The sequence below is a fragment of the Tachyglossus aculeatus genome, chromosome 6 (assembly GCF_015852505.1).
Source record: "Tachyglossus aculeatus isolate mTacAcu1 chromosome 6, mTacAcu1.pri, whole genome shotgun sequence".
Classification (NCBI taxonomy): domain Eukaryota; kingdom Metazoa; phylum Chordata; class Mammalia; order Monotremata; family Tachyglossidae; genus Tachyglossus; species Tachyglossus aculeatus.
This window is the reverse complement of record NC_052071.1, coordinates 58106505-58123627: the sequence shown is the minus strand read 5'-3', so window position 1 is coordinate 58123627 and position 17123 is coordinate 58106505. Positions and strand designations below refer to the sequence as shown.

General features: G+C 43.3%; 1 protein-coding gene across 5 annotated transcripts in view; it reads left to right on the top strand.

The window, feature by feature from the left end:
* The window catches only part of DACH2 (dachshund family transcription factor 2), a 471250-nt gene that overhangs the window by 370912 nt on the left and 83215 nt on the right, over positions 1 to 17123 (top strand). For all 5 annotated transcript variants that reach the window (XM_038747659.1, XM_038747658.1, XM_038747657.1 and 2 more), the window contains one exon: positions 14264 to 14399. In XM_038747659.1, the coding sequence (XP_038603587.1) occupies positions 14264 to 14399 (136 nt within the window). The remainder of the gene's footprint in view (positions 1 to 14263; positions 14400 to 17123) is intronic.

Sequence of the window (17123 nt, the reverse complement as noted above, 5' to 3'; positions counted from 1 at the left end):
TACAACTTTAAATATGAACTCATGGAAAGGAATGTGGTCATTTTTATTTAAAATGATGTTTTCCCAGACTGTGAACCTTAGAATTGAAAACATGGACCTGCATTCTGACCCCGAAAAATACATTTTGAAAATAACAAGCGCCATATGCCTAAATTATAGGAACATGTTTTGCTTCCTGATTCGCCCTCAATGTCCTAAAGATTGAGGTCACGACATTCATATCCCTGGAAAGTCTACCAGATCCTGAAATTACTGGGACAGTTGGCTCAAGAGAAAGCAGTTTTAGATATAAGTAGCAAGTGGCAGGAAACCTGCTATAAGTCAAAACTCACCCAGGCTGGGCAGCAGCAGCATGGGAGAGAGTCGAAGGTGGAAACTCTGGTTTACTGAGCAGAAGGAGGTGGTGGTAAATTGCTTCCATATTTTTACCAAGAAAACTCTATTGATCCACTACCAGAACGATTGCGTTCTGGGAGAGATGTGTCCATTGCATCGCTATGGGTCGTACACAACCCGACAGCATAAGACAACAACAACAAAGCAATGCACCCACTAAGTCATTCTCATATTGTCCTCTTTTAATTTCAAATGTCCACCTAGTCTCATTTTTCTCTGTTTTCTCTCTCCGCTCTAATCTTTTTCTGCTCTCTTTACCGTCTCTTCACTTTTTCTCAGTCTTCTCCCTCTTCTTTCTCCTCAGTGAATCGCGGGTATTTGTTAAGCCCATACTGTGTGCACAGCACTGCCCTAAATACTTGGGAAAGTCCAGTAGAATAGAGTTGGTGGATGGCATCCCTGCCTCAAAGAAGCTTACAGTCTACAGGCATCAAAAGCGTGAGAAGCAACGTAGCCAAGTAGAAAGAGCGCAGACAGGAGTCAGAGGATCTGGGTTCTAATCCCCAGCTCTGTCACTTCAATCAATCAATCAGTGGTGTTTACTGAGTGTCTACAAGGGGCAGAGCACTGTACTAAGCACTTGGGAAATTACAAAGAAAAAATTTGGTAGACATGTTCCCTGTCCACAGTGAGCTTCCAGTCTAGCGTTATAGTCACTTGTCTACTGTGTGACCTTGGGCAAGTCACTTACCTTCTCTGTGCTTCAGTTACCTCACCAGTAATAAGGGGATTTAGACTGTATTGAACCCCACGTGGGACATGTACTGTGTCTAACTTGATTAGATTGTAGATTGAGAAGCAGTGAGGTTTAGTGGAAAGAGCATGGGCTTGGGAGCCAGAGGTTGTGGGTTCTAATCCTGGCTCTGCCATTTATTCATTCATTCATTCATTCGTATTTATTGAGCGCTTACTGTGTGCAGAGCACTGTACTAAGCACTTGGGAAGTACAAGTTGGCAACATTATAGAGACGGTCCCTACCTAACAGTGGGCTCACTGTCTAGAAAGCTCTGTGCCTCAGTTACCTCATCTTTCAAATGGGGATTAAGACTGTAAGCCCCACATGGGACAACATGATTACCTTGCATCTACCTCAGCACTTAGAACAGTGTTTGGCACATAGTAAGAGCTTAACAAATACCATCATCATTATCATTATTATTATTATTATCTACCCCAGTGCTAAGTACAGTGCCAGGCACATAGAAAGCAATCAATAAATACCATTACAAAAACAGATAGGTGAAATAGGGTACAAGGATATGTACAGAAGTGCTGTAGGTTTGGGGTGAATGTGTTTTCACTTTCCTTTTTCCTCCCTCCTCATATCCAGCCTTACCAAAAGCCAGTAAGAGTCTTTTGCTCTAAACCAACCCCAAGCCTAATACATAGTCCTTTGCTGCTAAGAATTGGGTCTCAATGCACCAATTTAAAATGTAAAATGTTATAGCACTTCATAATAACAGTAATAATAATAATCACAGTTATGGTACTTGTTAAGTTTTTACTATGTGCCAAGCCCTGTTCTAAGCACTGGGATAGATAAAAGTTAATCTAGTTGGACACAGTCCCTATCCCACAAGGGGATCAATCAATCAATCAATGTCATATTTATTGAGCACTTACTGTGTGCAGAGGACTGTACTAAGCGCTTGGGAAGTAAAAGTTGGCAACATATAGAGACAGTCCCTACCCAACAGTGGGCTCACAGTCTAAAAGTCGGATCACACCAGCTTATAGCGTGGCGCAGTGGAAAGAGCACTGGCTTTGGAGTCAGAGGTCGTGGGTTCAAATCCCGACTCCGCCAGTTGTCAGCTGTGTGACTTTGGGCAAGTTACTTAACTTCTCTGGGCCTCAGTTCCCTCATCTGTAAAAAGACTGTGAGCCCCACGTGGGACAACCTGATCACCTTGTAACCTTTCCAGTGCTTAGAACAGTGCTTTGCACATAGTAAGCGCTTAATAAATGCCATTAAAAAAACAAAGTGGCGGAGCCGGGATTTGAACCCATGCCCTCTGACTCCAAAGCCCGTGTTCTGTCCACTGAGCCATGCTGCTACTCTTATTGACTGCACATTTCCTCCAAGAAGCCTTCCTTGACTAAACCCTCATGTCCTCTTCTCCCACTCCCTTCTGGGTCTCCTTTGCACTTGGATTTGCCCCCTTTATTTATCCCCCCCCAAGCGCATGTGCAAGTCCCCGGTTTGTATCCACCTCAGTGACATGCAGTAGAAGTAAAACTGCACCTCTGAGCATAAAGGTTCCTTGGAAAGGTTTTTCCTTAGTTTTTCCAGGGTGCAAGGGAGTCAAACACACACACACACACACACACACACACACACACACACACACACACACAAACACTCACTCTCTCCACTCCACCAAGGGTCCAATACCAGTGTGTGGTCAAAGGAGCCCATTCTGCGGATGCTTCTCCTTTCTGCTTCCAAGTGCTGCTGTCTTCTGCTGCTTCTATTGCTCCAAGTGCTTCCTTCTGCTTCCCTGCGTGAGCCTCAGCATGTCTCTGGGCTGCTTCTCTGCATGCCCTATGCGTGCCTTCTGCATGCCTCCTTGTGAATCAAAGTGACTGCCTTTTATCTGCCTTAGGTGTCACAGCTGGGGCCCTGCATGGCAGCCATTGATTGGTCCAGGCCCATTATTGGGTGGAACAGGGAGAGAAAGCCACATAGTAATAATAAAAATAATAATACTAATAATTCATTCAATCGTATTGAGTGCTTACTGTGTGCAGAGCACTGTACTAAGTGCTTGGGAAGTACACTTTGGCAACATATAGAGATGGTCCTTACCCAACAGTGGGCTCACAGTCTAGAAGGGGGAGACATAATGGCTTTTATTGAATGCTTACTATGTGCAAAGAACTGTGCTAAGCACTGGGGAGGTTACAATGTGATCAAGTTGTCCCACGGGGGGCTCACAGTCTTAATCCCCATTTTACAGATGAGGTGACTGGGGCACAGAGAAGTTAAGTGACTTGCCCAAAGTCACACAGCTGATAATTTGCGGAGCTAGGATTTGAACCCATGACCTCCGACTCCAAAGCCTGTGCTCTTTCCACTGACCCACGCTGCTTCTCACATCTTCTCCATACTTTACCCCCACAGGCCCACAATCGCCTGCCTCAAGTAGAGCCTATCAGTGCCTTTGCTGGTCTCTTCCTTGTTCATTCATTCAATTGTATTTATTGGGCGCTTACTGTGTGCAGAGCACTGTACTAAGTGCTTGGGAAATACAAGTTGGCAACATATAGAGACGGTCCCTACCCAACAAAACAGTCACTAACAAGGCAGCTTGTTGTGAGCTCCCCACTCCCCACAACACTTATGTCCAGATCCCTCAGTTATTTATTTATATTGATGTTTGTCTCCCCGGCTAGACCGTAAGCTCAGCTGAGGGCAGGGAACCTGTCCACCAACTCTGTTATATCACATAGTCTCCCAAGCATTTAGTAAACAGTAAGCACTTAATAAATATGACTGATTAATTTGTAATTATTAGACAGTGCCTAGGAGACTGTAAGCATTTAGTGAATGAATATCATTATTACAAAGAGGTAGTAATTCCAATGCGGCAGAATGAAAAACCCATTTTGGATTCTGAATCATTGAATTTTGTATTGATCTGTTGATTTTTCCACCTTTGTTGATGGAATATCATTATTGTGAACAGGTTGTAGTTCCAATGTGGAAGAAGGAAAAACCCACTTTGGATTCTGAATCATTCAGTTGTTGAATTGATTTGTTGATTTTCCAAGTCTGTTGATTTTCCAGTTTGCCTGGTGAAGGGAAGACACATCACCATTCATTCACCTCCTCCAGGAGGCCTTCCCAGACTGAGCCTTGGGTAGGGACCGTCTCTATATGTTGCCAACTTGTACTTCCCATGCACTTAGTACAGTGCTCTGCACACAGTAAGCGCTCAATAAATATGATTGAATGAATGAATGAATGAGCCCCCTCCTTTCTCTCCCCCTCCCCCCCCAGTCGCCTGCCTTACCCTCTTTACCTCGCCACAGCACCTGTATACATATATCCACATATATATACATATATATATATATATATACATATATATATATATACATATATATGTATATGTTTGTACATATTTATTACTCTATTTTACTTGTACATATTTATACTCTTTATTTTATTTTGTTAATATGTTTCGTTTTGTTGTCTGTCTCCCCCTTCTAGACCGTTAGCCGCTGTTGGGTAGGGACCGTCTCTATATGTTGCCAACTTGTACTTCCCAAGCACTTAGTACAGTTCTGTGCACATAGTAAGCGCTCACTAAATACGATTGAATGAATAAATGAATTCAACCTAGGTCCCCTTCATTTCCCATGTAAAGAGAAGCCACTGAAAAGTCACTTCAATTCCCAAAGTAGCAAAGCCATGAAAGTTGGAAACATGAAGGAGCACCCCTAGAAGCCAGCCTGGGAATATTGTCAGGCCAAGCACATAGCAGCCTTTAGTTATGGCTCAGATCCCTTTAGTGCGAACCCTGTGGCTGTTAGCATTTGTAGCTAATAACTAATATAGCCATAACACGCATTGGAAACAGCATTATGACCATTAGGCTCGGGAGAAACCATTCATCGTTCAGTCACATCCCCGGACGTGACAGGATACGGAGTGCGGTGTGACGTCTAACCTCCTCCCCACAGAATTCCTGCCGGCCGGGGTTTTTCACCCCGACCCCCCGATGAAGACCCTCACGGGCAAGTTCTCGGGGTCTCAGCCTTCCTTCTGATGGCTAACTGAAGACCCTTCAAAGTGCGAGGTTGTGTCTTGGCTCACACCCAGTTCCATCTGATTAGCCGTGTTTTGTGTTTGACTGAGCAGCTGGCTATTAATGAATTGATAGGAAATGGGCACGAGGCAGGGGCATTAGTGTGAGAACATCTGCTATTAAAATTTAGTAAACAGAGAGAGAAGGGTCTTTTGTGATCATTTGGATTCACTGAAAAAAATAAGTCACTATCTGGGTGTCATTGGGATGTGCTCTCTGGAAAGGGACACCCCGTTATCAACCTGCAAAGCTTGGAATAAAGTTGAATAAGGTGAGATTGGCAGCTTGTCTTTTTGGGATTAGTGGGGAAGCAGGAAAGATGGAAGACAGGTTTTCAACACTGAATGATCTGCTCCTCCACCCAGCTTCCTTCTCCTGTCCCACACAGCTCAGAGCTGAGTTTTTAGAGATTAGCTGCTCAAATCTGCCCTCTGCGTATTGACCCTAATTCTCCACCGACCTATAAAAGCTACCTCTCTGGAGCATGTCTGCTATATTGTTATATCGTACTCCTCAAAGCGCTTAAGCACTTAGAACAGTGTTTGTCACATAGTAAGCGCTTAACAAATGCAATCATTATTATTATTACAGTGCTCTGCACAAAGTAAACGCTCGATAAGTACGATCGATTGATGGAGTCCAGGCCTGGGAGTTAAAGCTAAATTCCAGGCACCTTTTTTCTGGGTTCAGTGGTCAGCCTGTGGGGATTCATTGCTCAAAGCAAGGCAGGTCCAAGTTTGCACGTAAGGCATCCATTCTCCGCTCACTGGGCAGTCCAACTGTCTGGTTGACAGGAGGATATGTGTAATATTGCACTGAGGTCTAAGCCAAGACCTCTACCAAATGTTGTGTGTGACTGGACATCTTCGATGTCAAATACGATTGATTGATTGATCTTCAAGGTTATAGCATTAGCAGGCACTGAGCCTTTCCTCATTCCATCAAGCACTGGCATTCATTGAGCGCTTTCTGTGCAAAGTACAGTACTGAGCAGTTGAGAGAGAACAGCGCAACAGAGTTGATAGACATGATCCCTGTCCTCGAGGTGTTTAGTGTGGCAACTCCTTGTGGGCAGGTGATACATCACTTAATAATAATAATAGCAGTAATAATAATAATAGTATTTGTTAAGCGCTTACTATGTGCCAGGTGCTGTTCTAAGGGCTAGAGTGGATGCAAGCAAATCAGGTTGGACACAGTCCCCGTCCCATGTGGGGCTCACAGTCTCAATCTCTGTTTTACAGATGAGGTAACTGAGGCCCAGAGAAGTGAAGTGACTTACCCAAGGTCACCCAGAGGACAAGTGGCAGAGCTGGGATTAGAAACCATGACCTTCTGACTCCCAAGCCTGTGCTTTATCCACAATGCCAAAATTGTGCATCGTCTTGCCTCTCAGAATGCTGGAAAAATAATGATTGTGGTTCTTTAACACCACGAGCAAGGAGAAAACATCGAGGTGGTACTTTTGGATAGGAGAGGTTCTTGAGGTTCTTTAGGAAAATATATACTGTATAGCAATTGTGGGGGATATTGGGGTTACAAAGGAATATGCTGAGGGGAAAATAAGGCTGAGACTGCAAGTGGATAGAGTTGACGACTTTACTGCCATTAACCTAAATCATAACTAAAATTAACAGTGTCAAGCTCTGTAGCTCCATTTTCTGAGCCAACAAAAGACGCTGCGAGATTCAGAAATATATGGTCCTTCAGAGGGCTCCAATACTGTTTGCGTCTTTTGGAGAATTTATGATCTGGCCATAGAATGACAAAGACTAGGAAAGAATAAGTCCCGAGGATATATCCTTAGACAGAAAAAACTCACCGTTTTCTTTTTCCATTTTCCAAGCGAGCAGCGTGACCTAGTGGAAAGGGCACGGTCCTGGAGGTTCGAGGACCTGGGTTCTGATCCCGACTCCACCACCTGTCTGCTGTGTGACCTTGGAGAAGTCACTTAACTTCTCTGTGCCTCAGTACCTTCACCTGAAAAATGGGGATTCAATCAATACCTGTTCTCCTTCCTTCTAAAACTGTGAGCCTCATGTGGGAGAGGGACTATGTCTAGCCTGATTAGTTCATATCTATCCTGGAGCTTAGTACAATGCTTGGTATGTAGCAAGTGTTTAATAAATATCAGAAAATAATGATTATTAGCATTATCACCATCATTGTTATTATTACACTATACATAGGTACTCTGATGGAAAATACATAATCTGCCCAGAGGATCATCTTTAGGGCAAGACACCTTTTCTCCAGCCCCCACCTGCTCTCCTCAGTGTGCCTGGAAAGGGTAGAAATCATTCTGTTCTTGGGAATCTACAGCTGCTCCCTCTGAGAAATAATAAAATCTACCAACAGTGTAGCAAAATCCATAAATGACAACGAGAATGAAGTCATCAATGTGTTAAAAAAGAACCCAAAACAAAACAAAAACCAAACACACATCCAGGTTTTAGATTTGCAATTTTCCTCTTCGGATGTCCTCATTGATTTGTTACAAATACTGTTAACCCTGTGTTCGGCAAATGGTGAGGACATTATCACTTGTGTTCTCATTTGTAATAAAACAGATTAACTTGCTGTGAAATTTTAACTAGGCTGAGACACAACAGTAGCTACCTAATGAAGCAAGGCACATTGCTGTTAAGTAGCTAAATAGATGCAGACTGATTACAAGCCTGAAAAATGGATCTGTTTACTTGCAGGGAAGAATCTGTTCTCTTGCTATCCATTACGTGAGGAGAAACTCAGCGTTACATTTCCTCTCAAACATTTTGCAATAGACTGTCTGGCGATCGATAGCAAGGCTCATTTGGTGAGAAGCCGGTCTTTTTACCGGCAATCTGACCCGTTGCTCCCCAAGAAGACTGGGTACCTTGCTCTGATTCAGAAATTGCTGGGTGCAGAATCCTCAGGCAAAATCATTCCTTGCACGGTTCCAAAAACTGCCGTCACTCTGGGTATCCTACGATGAGTTATTTCAGCCAAGCTAGTGCCAGGTGTCACAGAAAATAGAAAAGAATATATTTAGAAAATATATATTTTCAGCCCAGATGACTTTGTAGTTTATAGCTTTTTTTTTTTTTGAATCTGCTCAGTAAAATCTAGATAAGAGAATGGCGAGCGAGAATGAGCAGGATCGTGGCTTTGAGGTGATTTTGTTTTTTTTGAATTTTTGGGATACATGATTTCCTGTTAATCCTCCTTCCTTTATTCAGTCATTCAATCATATTTATTGAGCTCTTACTGTGTGCAGAGCACTGTACTAAGCTCTTGGGAAGTACAAGTTTGCAACATATAGAGACGGTCCCTGCCCAACAGCGGGCTCACAGTCTAGAAGGAGGAGACAGACAACAAAATATATAAACCAAATAAAATAAATAGAATAAATATGTACAAGTAAACTAACTAAATAAATAAACCAAAACTATTAATGAAACTAGCATTTTGAATATCACTGGACAGGGGATCATGGCAGAAATCAATCAATGGTATTTGTTGAGTGAATCTGTTTTCAGGGTAGTATACTAATTGCTAGGGAGATTCAAAAGAGTTGATCGACAGATCCCTTCCCATGAGAAGCTAACAGTCTCATGGGGACGACAAATATTAAAATTAATTATAGGTAGGAAAAGAGGCAAAATATAAGGATGTGTACAAAAGTAGGGGTTGAAGATTAGAATGCTTTGGGAGTTCAGGCTCAAGTGCATAGGTGACACAGAGGGGAGGGTGAGTAGGGTGAGGAAATGAGAGGTTAATCAGGAAAGGCTTCTTGGAGGAGGTATGGTTTTAATATAGGGCTTTAAAAGCAAGAACTACTCTTCCTTTGCTTTTCCAAACCAACAGCTCTTCAATGACTGAAACATTTTCCATTTAAGGGTGGTCTGTCATTCACCCTGGTGGATTTACATTGATAATATTTGTGATATTAACAAAATAACCAGGTCCCACGTGGGTCTCACAGTCTAAGTAGGAGGGAGAACAGGTATTGAATCCCCATTTTGCAGATGAGGGAACTGAGGCACAGAGAAATGAAGCGACTTGCCCAGGGTCACACAGCAGGTAAGTGGAGAAGAGATTAGAATACAGGTCGCTTGAATCCCAGACCTGTGCATCTTCCACTACGCCAGGCTGCTTTTCTGTTTTTGTTTACAGTAAAGTTAGTTTACTCAGTTCTTTTCCTGCAGTACTACTGGCCAGCTTTAGCCCTGAGCATTTGTTGAAATGGGGAATTTACTAAATTACATAATTCTTCTGCAAATTCCTAATTTTAGAAATCAGAGCCTAATCACAAGCACAAGAGTTTTCACAGAGTCTGGAAAAGGCACAAGATGATATTTCTCTAGACTGTGAGCTCATCGTGGGCAGGAAATATGTCTACCAACTCTGTTGTAGTGCACTCTCCCAAGCACTTAGTACAGTGCTCTGCACACAGTAAGTGCTCAAGAAATACTAAGCGCTGGGGTGGACACAAGCAAATCAAATGAGACACAGTCCCTGTCCCATGTGGGACTCACCGTCTCAATTACCATTTTTCAGAAGAGGGAACTGAATCACACAGAAGTGAAGTGACTTGCCTAAGGTCGCACAGCAGACAAGTGGTAGAGTTGAGATTATTAATAATAATAATAATGATGGCATTTATTAAGCGGTAACTATGTGCAAAGCACTGTTCTAAGTGCTGGGGAGGTTACAAGGTGATCAGGTTGTCCCACGGGGGGCTCACAGTCTTAATCCCCATTTAACAGATGAGGGAACTGAGGCCCAGAGAAGTGAAGTGACTTGCCCAAAGTCACCCAGCTGACAAGTGGCGGAGCCAGGATTAGGGTGGCAAGAGCCAGAGAGGGGCTGAAAATAATAATAATAATAATGATGGCATTTGTTAAGCACTTACTATGTGCAGAGCACTGTTCTAAGCACTGGGGGGGATACAAGGTGATCAAGTTGTCCCATGTGGGGATCACAGTCTTAATCCCCATTTTACAGATGAGGTAACTGAGGCTCTGAGAAGTTTAGTGACTTGCCCAAGGTCACACAGCAGACGTGGTGGAGCTGGGAGTCGAACCCATGACCTCTGACTCCAAAGCCCATGCTCTTTCTACTGAGCCACGCTGCTTCTCTGAAAATGAAAGCATCAGACAAAACGGCCAACTTCCTACAGGCCCAGGCCCACCCCGCTGATAACCGGACCATCATTGGCCCCTAGCAGGGTCAGTCATTCAGCCAGTCATAGTTACAGAGAACCTACTGTGTGCAGAGCACTGTGCTAAGTGCTTGGGAGAATACAATGCAACAATAAACAGAAACATTCCCTGCTCACGACAACCTTATAGTAGAAGGAGAGGCCCAGTCAGACAAACCCTGCTAAGACCAGTGTGTTCCAACCCAGTCAGGCTCAATTCTGGGATGAAACTTTGCCTGATTATGATAAAGATAGAAAAACGCAGGTGTGCCAAATTCCACCTGGAATTTACAGAGTTGTTGGTTTCGGCCAGTCAGTCACTGGTATTTATTGAGCTCTTCCTGTGTGCAGAGCGCTGTATTAAGTGCTAGGGAGAGTATGATACAATAATAAACGGACACATTCCCTGCCCTCAACAAGCTGACAGCTTAGAGGGGAAGACAGAGATTAATATGAATAAATAAATTACAGATATGTTTCCCAAAATGCTTTCTTATCACCCATCTCAACTTATCCACCCAACATTCCTGACTGGTAGGGAGGGAGGCCCACACCATTAAAAAGTTTGCCAGTGATGAGATAACCTTCCTCATTATTGAACAGAGAACTCTTTCCTTGATGCACTTGTATTTGCATTTGGTTTCTCAAAATTGCACTGTATTTCCCCATGAACCTAGATCTTCAGCTGAACATCTATTGTCATTTGGGCAAGTCACTTCACTTCTCTGGGCCTCAGTTACCTCATCTGTAAAATGGGGATTAAGGCTGTGAGCCCCCTGTGGGACAACCTGAACACCTTGTAACCTCCCCAGCGCTTAGAGCAGTGCTTTGCACACAGTAAGCACTTAATAAATGTTATTATTATTATTATTATTATCTATTATGGATCAGTAAAACAAGATTAAAATCTATCTTCATGTGCTTTAAAATACTTGGAAAAAGCATAGTTTGAGGTCGCCCAATAGCTCCATATTAGAAGTCAAATGATAGCTCAGTCTCTTTTAAGACTTCATTCTTTAAAAAGTAGCAGTTGATATATTAGCATATGATATGTTATCTACTACATTCAGAGACCACCCTTCATTTCATTATCATTATTAAAATCTAATTAAATATCAAATGATTATATAAAAATGCTAATTTAAGATTAACAGGTATATAATAGATGTGCACATGGTTTTGAAAATCAGGAATTATCTCGTGACGTGTTAACGGCACCATGAAAATATTAACCTTGCACCGTGTGATATAAGTTTTGTTAGACAAAGACATTTTTCCTCCCGGGATTTTTAAATTGTGCATCATATTTAAATTAAATGTAGAATAGGTCATGCATATTTATAACACAATGACTTTTAATGTTCTGATCACCAAAATGCTGGTGTTTGATATGTAATTAGAAAAACATTTGATTTTAGAAATTTGTGACTATCTGATTAAAAAAGAAATTGTACCGACCAAACGTGTTTTGTCTAGCTGAGTTTCCAAATAGTATTTCAACCATATGTGGCTCTATTTGATTATCCAACTGCTAGAATTACTTCTATTATCTTTCAGACTCACCCTCTTTCATGCAATCACAATTAAGCGTTCCAGAATTGCACAGGGTGGTCTCCATAAAGAAGCCCCTACTCGGCTCGCATTTCTCATTTGCCAGCTGCAATACGTCTAGATTCTCCAGGCTCGTTTACACTAATTTCAACTCCCGATAGCTGTTTCCGTCTTCTTACAAACTGTGTTTATACAAAAAACACACAGAAAAAAGGAATGGGGCTTCCTTGTCTCGGACCACCTGTTATTAAGGAAGTGCTATGAAGTTTTCGTTCAACAGCTGACGCACGTTTGTAATGCAGGAGGGGAAACCGGGGGGCAAAATTTGCACCCTGACATAGAACAGAGAGGCCCCTGTTGTTGTTTTCAAAAATCCCTACACTCGGTTCCCCTAGAAGTCTGCCCACATCCCGACAAGCGGGGAAGCGGCGTGGCCTAGTGGATACAACACAGGCCTGGAGGTCAGAAGGACCCAGATTTTAATCCCTAATCGATCACTTATCTGCTTTGTGACGTTGGGCAAGTCACTTTTCTGTGCTTTTTAGTTCCCTCATCTGCAAAATGGGGATTGAGACTGTGAGCCCCATATGGGACATGGACTGTGTCCAACCTGATTAACTTGCGTCTATGGAAACACTTAGTACAGTCCTGGCACATAGAATGTGTCTACCAATTCTTATGTTGCATTCATGCAATGCTTTTCGTACAGTACTCTGCACACAGTAAGTGCTCAATAAATTTATTATAGCTATAATTCTATTTATTCTGACGGTTTTGACACCTGTCTACATGTTTTGTTTTGTTGTCTTCAGGAGGACCCAGATTTTAATCCCTAATCTATCACTTATCTGCTTTGTGACCTTGGGCAAGTCACTTCTCTGTGCTTTTTAGTTCCCTCATCTGCAAAATGGGGATTGAGACTGTGAGCCCCATATGGGACATGGACTGTGTCCAACCTGATTAACGTGTGTCTATGGAAACACTTAGTACAGTCCCTGGCACATAGAATGTGTCTACCAATTTTTATGTTGTATTCACACAATGCTTTTAGTACAGTACTCTGCACACAGTAAGTGCTCAATAAATCTATTACAGCTATAATTCTATTTATTCTGACGGTTTTGACACCTGTCTACATGTTTTGTTCTGTTGTCTTCAGAAGGACCCAGATTTTAATCCCTAATCTATCACTTATCTGCTTTGTGACCTTGGGCAAGTCACTTCTCTGTGCTTTTTAGTTCCCTCATCTTCAAAATGGGGATTGAGACTGTGAGCCCCATATGGGACATGGACTGTGTCCAACCTGATTAACGTGTGTCTATGGAAACACTTAGTACAGTCCCTGGCACATAGAATGTGTCTACCAATTTTTATGTTGTATTCACGCAATGCTTTTAGTACAGTACTCTGCACACTGTAAGTGCTCAATAAATCTATTATAGCTATAATTCTATTTATTCTGACGGTTTTGACACCTGTCTACGTGGTTTGTTTTGTTGTCTGTCTCCCCCTTCTAGACTGTGAGCCCGTTGTTGGGTAGGGACCGTCTCTATATGTTGCCGACTTGTACTTCCCAAGTGCTTAGTCCAGTGCTCTGCCCACAGTAAGCGCTCAATAAATACAATTGAATTAATGAATGACTGAATAGTATTGGTAGCAGGGGTAAGGATAGTAATATTAGCAGCAGCAGAAGCAGTGTGGCTCAATGGAAAGAGCCTGGGCTCTTGTACTTGTACTTTCCAAGTGCTTAGTCCAGTGTTCTGCACACAGTAAGCGCTCAATAAATACGATTGAATGAATGAATGAATGAATGGATGAATAAATATAATCGATTGATAGTAAGTGTTGAACAAATGCCATTCAAAAAAAAGTAGTTCTGGCTTTTTGGCATGACACTCTGCGCTACTCTGGGCTTGCTACAAGGCCAAGAATAAGTGAGAAGCTGATTTCTCAGTCATTTTATGAAGCACTTTTTTATGGTATTTATTAAGAACTTACTATGTATCAGTCACTGTACTGGGGGAGATACAAGATAATTTGATTGGACACAGTCCATTTCCTACATGGGGCTCACAGTCTCTTTTTACAGATGAGGAAACTGAGGCACAGATAAGTGAAGTGACTTGTCCAAGGTCCCACAGCAGACAAGCGGCGGAGCCATTTGAACATGTAATCAGCGAACAATATTTATTGAGTGCCAAGTGTGGCCGAACCCTTGGAAGAGTGCATGAACGATAGGAGAGACGATTCTTACACTCTGAAGTAGCTGGCTATCTCCCGGAAACTCCGTTGCCCTGACAGTGTGTGACTTTGTTCTTTCAGGAGCGGATTCAGGACAGCCCATCCCCGGCTCCTTCTCTGGAAGACAACCACCGGCCCGGGAGTCAGGCCTCTTCACATCAGAGCAGCAGCGTCTCCAGTTCTCCTTCCCAGCTAGACAACACCCCGGATAGAATCGGTGGGTCTCCTCTGTGCCCGCGGCCAGATCGGGGAATTCGGCAATTCTTCTCCTGAGAAATAAGTTTCTCCCCTCTCAGGATGCCACCGGGAGAGTTTCCAGTACTGTACCAGTCTCGGCTATGGGAGGGCAAGCCAAGCAGAGGCCTACCCATTCCATTCCTAGCTTGGGCAGTGGCTAGCGAATGGAAGGCAATAATAATAATGATAGCATTTATTAAGCGCTTACTATGTGCAAAGCACTGTTCTAAGCGCTGGGGAGGTTAACAAGGTGATCAGGTTGTCCCACGGGGGGGCTCACAGTCTTCATCCCCATTTTACAGATGAGGTAACTGAGGCACAGAGAAGTGAAGTGACTTGCTCAGAGACACACAGCTGAAAAGTGGCGGAGCCAGGATTTGAACCCATGACCTCTGACTCCAAAGCCCGGGCTCTTTCTACTGAGCCACGCTGCTGCAGGTCAAAACTCACCTGTTTTGAGTGGAACAAGGAGTGGCACAGCAGTGGCACAGGAGAGAGTGGAGGGTGGAAACTCAGGTTTCCCATGCAGAAGGAGTATTTTACCAAGAAAATCCTATGGATCCACTACCAGAACAGTTGCAGATGGAGGTAGGGTGCTCTGGGAGAGATGTGTGTCCATGGAGTTGCTATGGGTTGGTGACGACTCGACAGCATGAGACAAGACTCACGACTAGAGAAGCAGTGTGGCTCAGTGAAAAGAGCCCGGGCTTTGGAGTCAGAGGTCATGGGTTCAAATCCAATTGTCAGCTGTGTGACTTTGGGAAAGTCATTTAACTTCTCTGTGCCTCAGTTACCTCATCTGTAAAATAGGGATTAAGACTGTGAGCCCCCCGTGGGACGACCTCATCACCTTGTAACCTCCCCAGCGCTTAGAACAGTGCTTTGCACATAGTAAGTGCTCAATAAATGCCATTAGTATTATTATTAAGACAAGAAATGAGTTTCCTTCACTCAGACATGGTATTCCTAAACACTAAGGGCCAGATGCTATGCTTTATCCTGAGATAGATAGAAGGTGGCTTAGGGCAGCCATTTTCCCTCCTGAATTATAATCTGGATGAGGTTGGATTGGTCAGTCATCTTTTTTTTTTTTTAAAGGTATTTGTTAAGTGCTTCAGTGTTCCAGGCACTGCTCTGGTGTAGATGCAAGCTAATCAGGTTGGATGCGGTCCCTGTCCCTCACGTGGCTCACAGTCTTAATCCCCATTTTACACATAAGGTCACTGATGCACGGAGAAGTGAAGTGACTTGCCTGAGGTCACCCAGCAGACAAGTGGCAGAGCTGGGATTAGAACAATAACAACAATTATGGTCCTTGTTAAGCACTTACTATGTGCCAGACTCTGTTCTAAGCACTGGGGTAGATACAAGTTAATCAGGTTGGACAAAGACCCTGTCCCACATGGGGCTCACCATCTTAATCCCCATTTTACAGATGAGTTCACTGAGGCCCAGAGAAGTGACTTTTTTATGGTATTTGTTAAGCGCTTACTATGTGTGAAGCACTGTTCTAAGCATTTAGGGGGGATACAAGGTGATCAGGTTGTCCCACGTGGGGCTCACAGTCTTAATCCCCATTTTACAGATGAGGTGACTGAGGCACAGAGAAGTTAAGTGGCTTGCCCAAGGTCACCCAGCTGAGAAGTGGCAGAGCTGGGATTTGAACCCTTGACCTCTGACTCCCAAGCCTGTGCTCTTTCCACTGAGCCACGCTGCTTCTCTGACTTACCCAAGGTCACGCAACAGACAAGTGGCGGAGCCAGGAATAGAACCCAGGTCCTTTGGACTCTCAGGCCTGTGCTCTATCCACTAGGCTACATTGCTTCTCATCTCTCAGGTTCTTCCTCTTAGGACAGCCCTAGTGTCAGGGTTGACTGAGGGACTCATTCTTCCATCAGCGCTCACACATTATGCAAGGTTGCACTAAATTTAATTGCTTACACCTGTTCTGAAAGCTGGTGGCCAAGGATAGTAATCTATCAATCAGTGGCATTTATTAAGCACTTACTGGGTACACAGCACTGTCATAAGAGCTTGGGAAAGTATAGTAGAACAGAGCTGGGAGTCAAAGGACTTGGATTCTAATCCTGCCTGGATAATTTTGACTTGTTAACTGGACCTCAGTTTCCTTTTATAAAATGGGAATTAATTACCCATTCTCTCTGCCCTTTAGATTGTGAGTTCCTTGTGGGACAGGGACTGTGTCCAATCTGATTATTTTGTAACGATCCCAGTGTGCTTGGCTCAGTGCTCCTTCTCCTCTTCTTCCTCCTCCTCCCTGCTACCAAGAGTCAGCCAGTCATATTTATTAAGCACTTACTGTGTGCAGAGCATTGCATTTATTTTATTTCGTTAATATGTTTTGTTGTCTGTCCCCCTTCTAGACTGTGAGCCCACTGTTGGGTAGGGACCGTCTCTAGATGTTGCCAACTTGTACTTCCCAAGCGCTTAGTACAGTGCTCTGCACACAGTAAGCGCTCAATAAATATGATTGAATGAATGAATACTAAGCCCTTGGGAGAGTACACTAAAACAGAGTTAGCAGACACATTTTTTGCCCTCAATGAGTTTACAGTCTGGAGGGGGACACAGACATTGACACTTCTATCATCAAAAATGATTTTTACATCATCCTCTTTTGCACCTAGAGAATCAAACTTCTCTCATTAACCAGCTGTGCTCTCTTCACAGCTAATAACAGTAT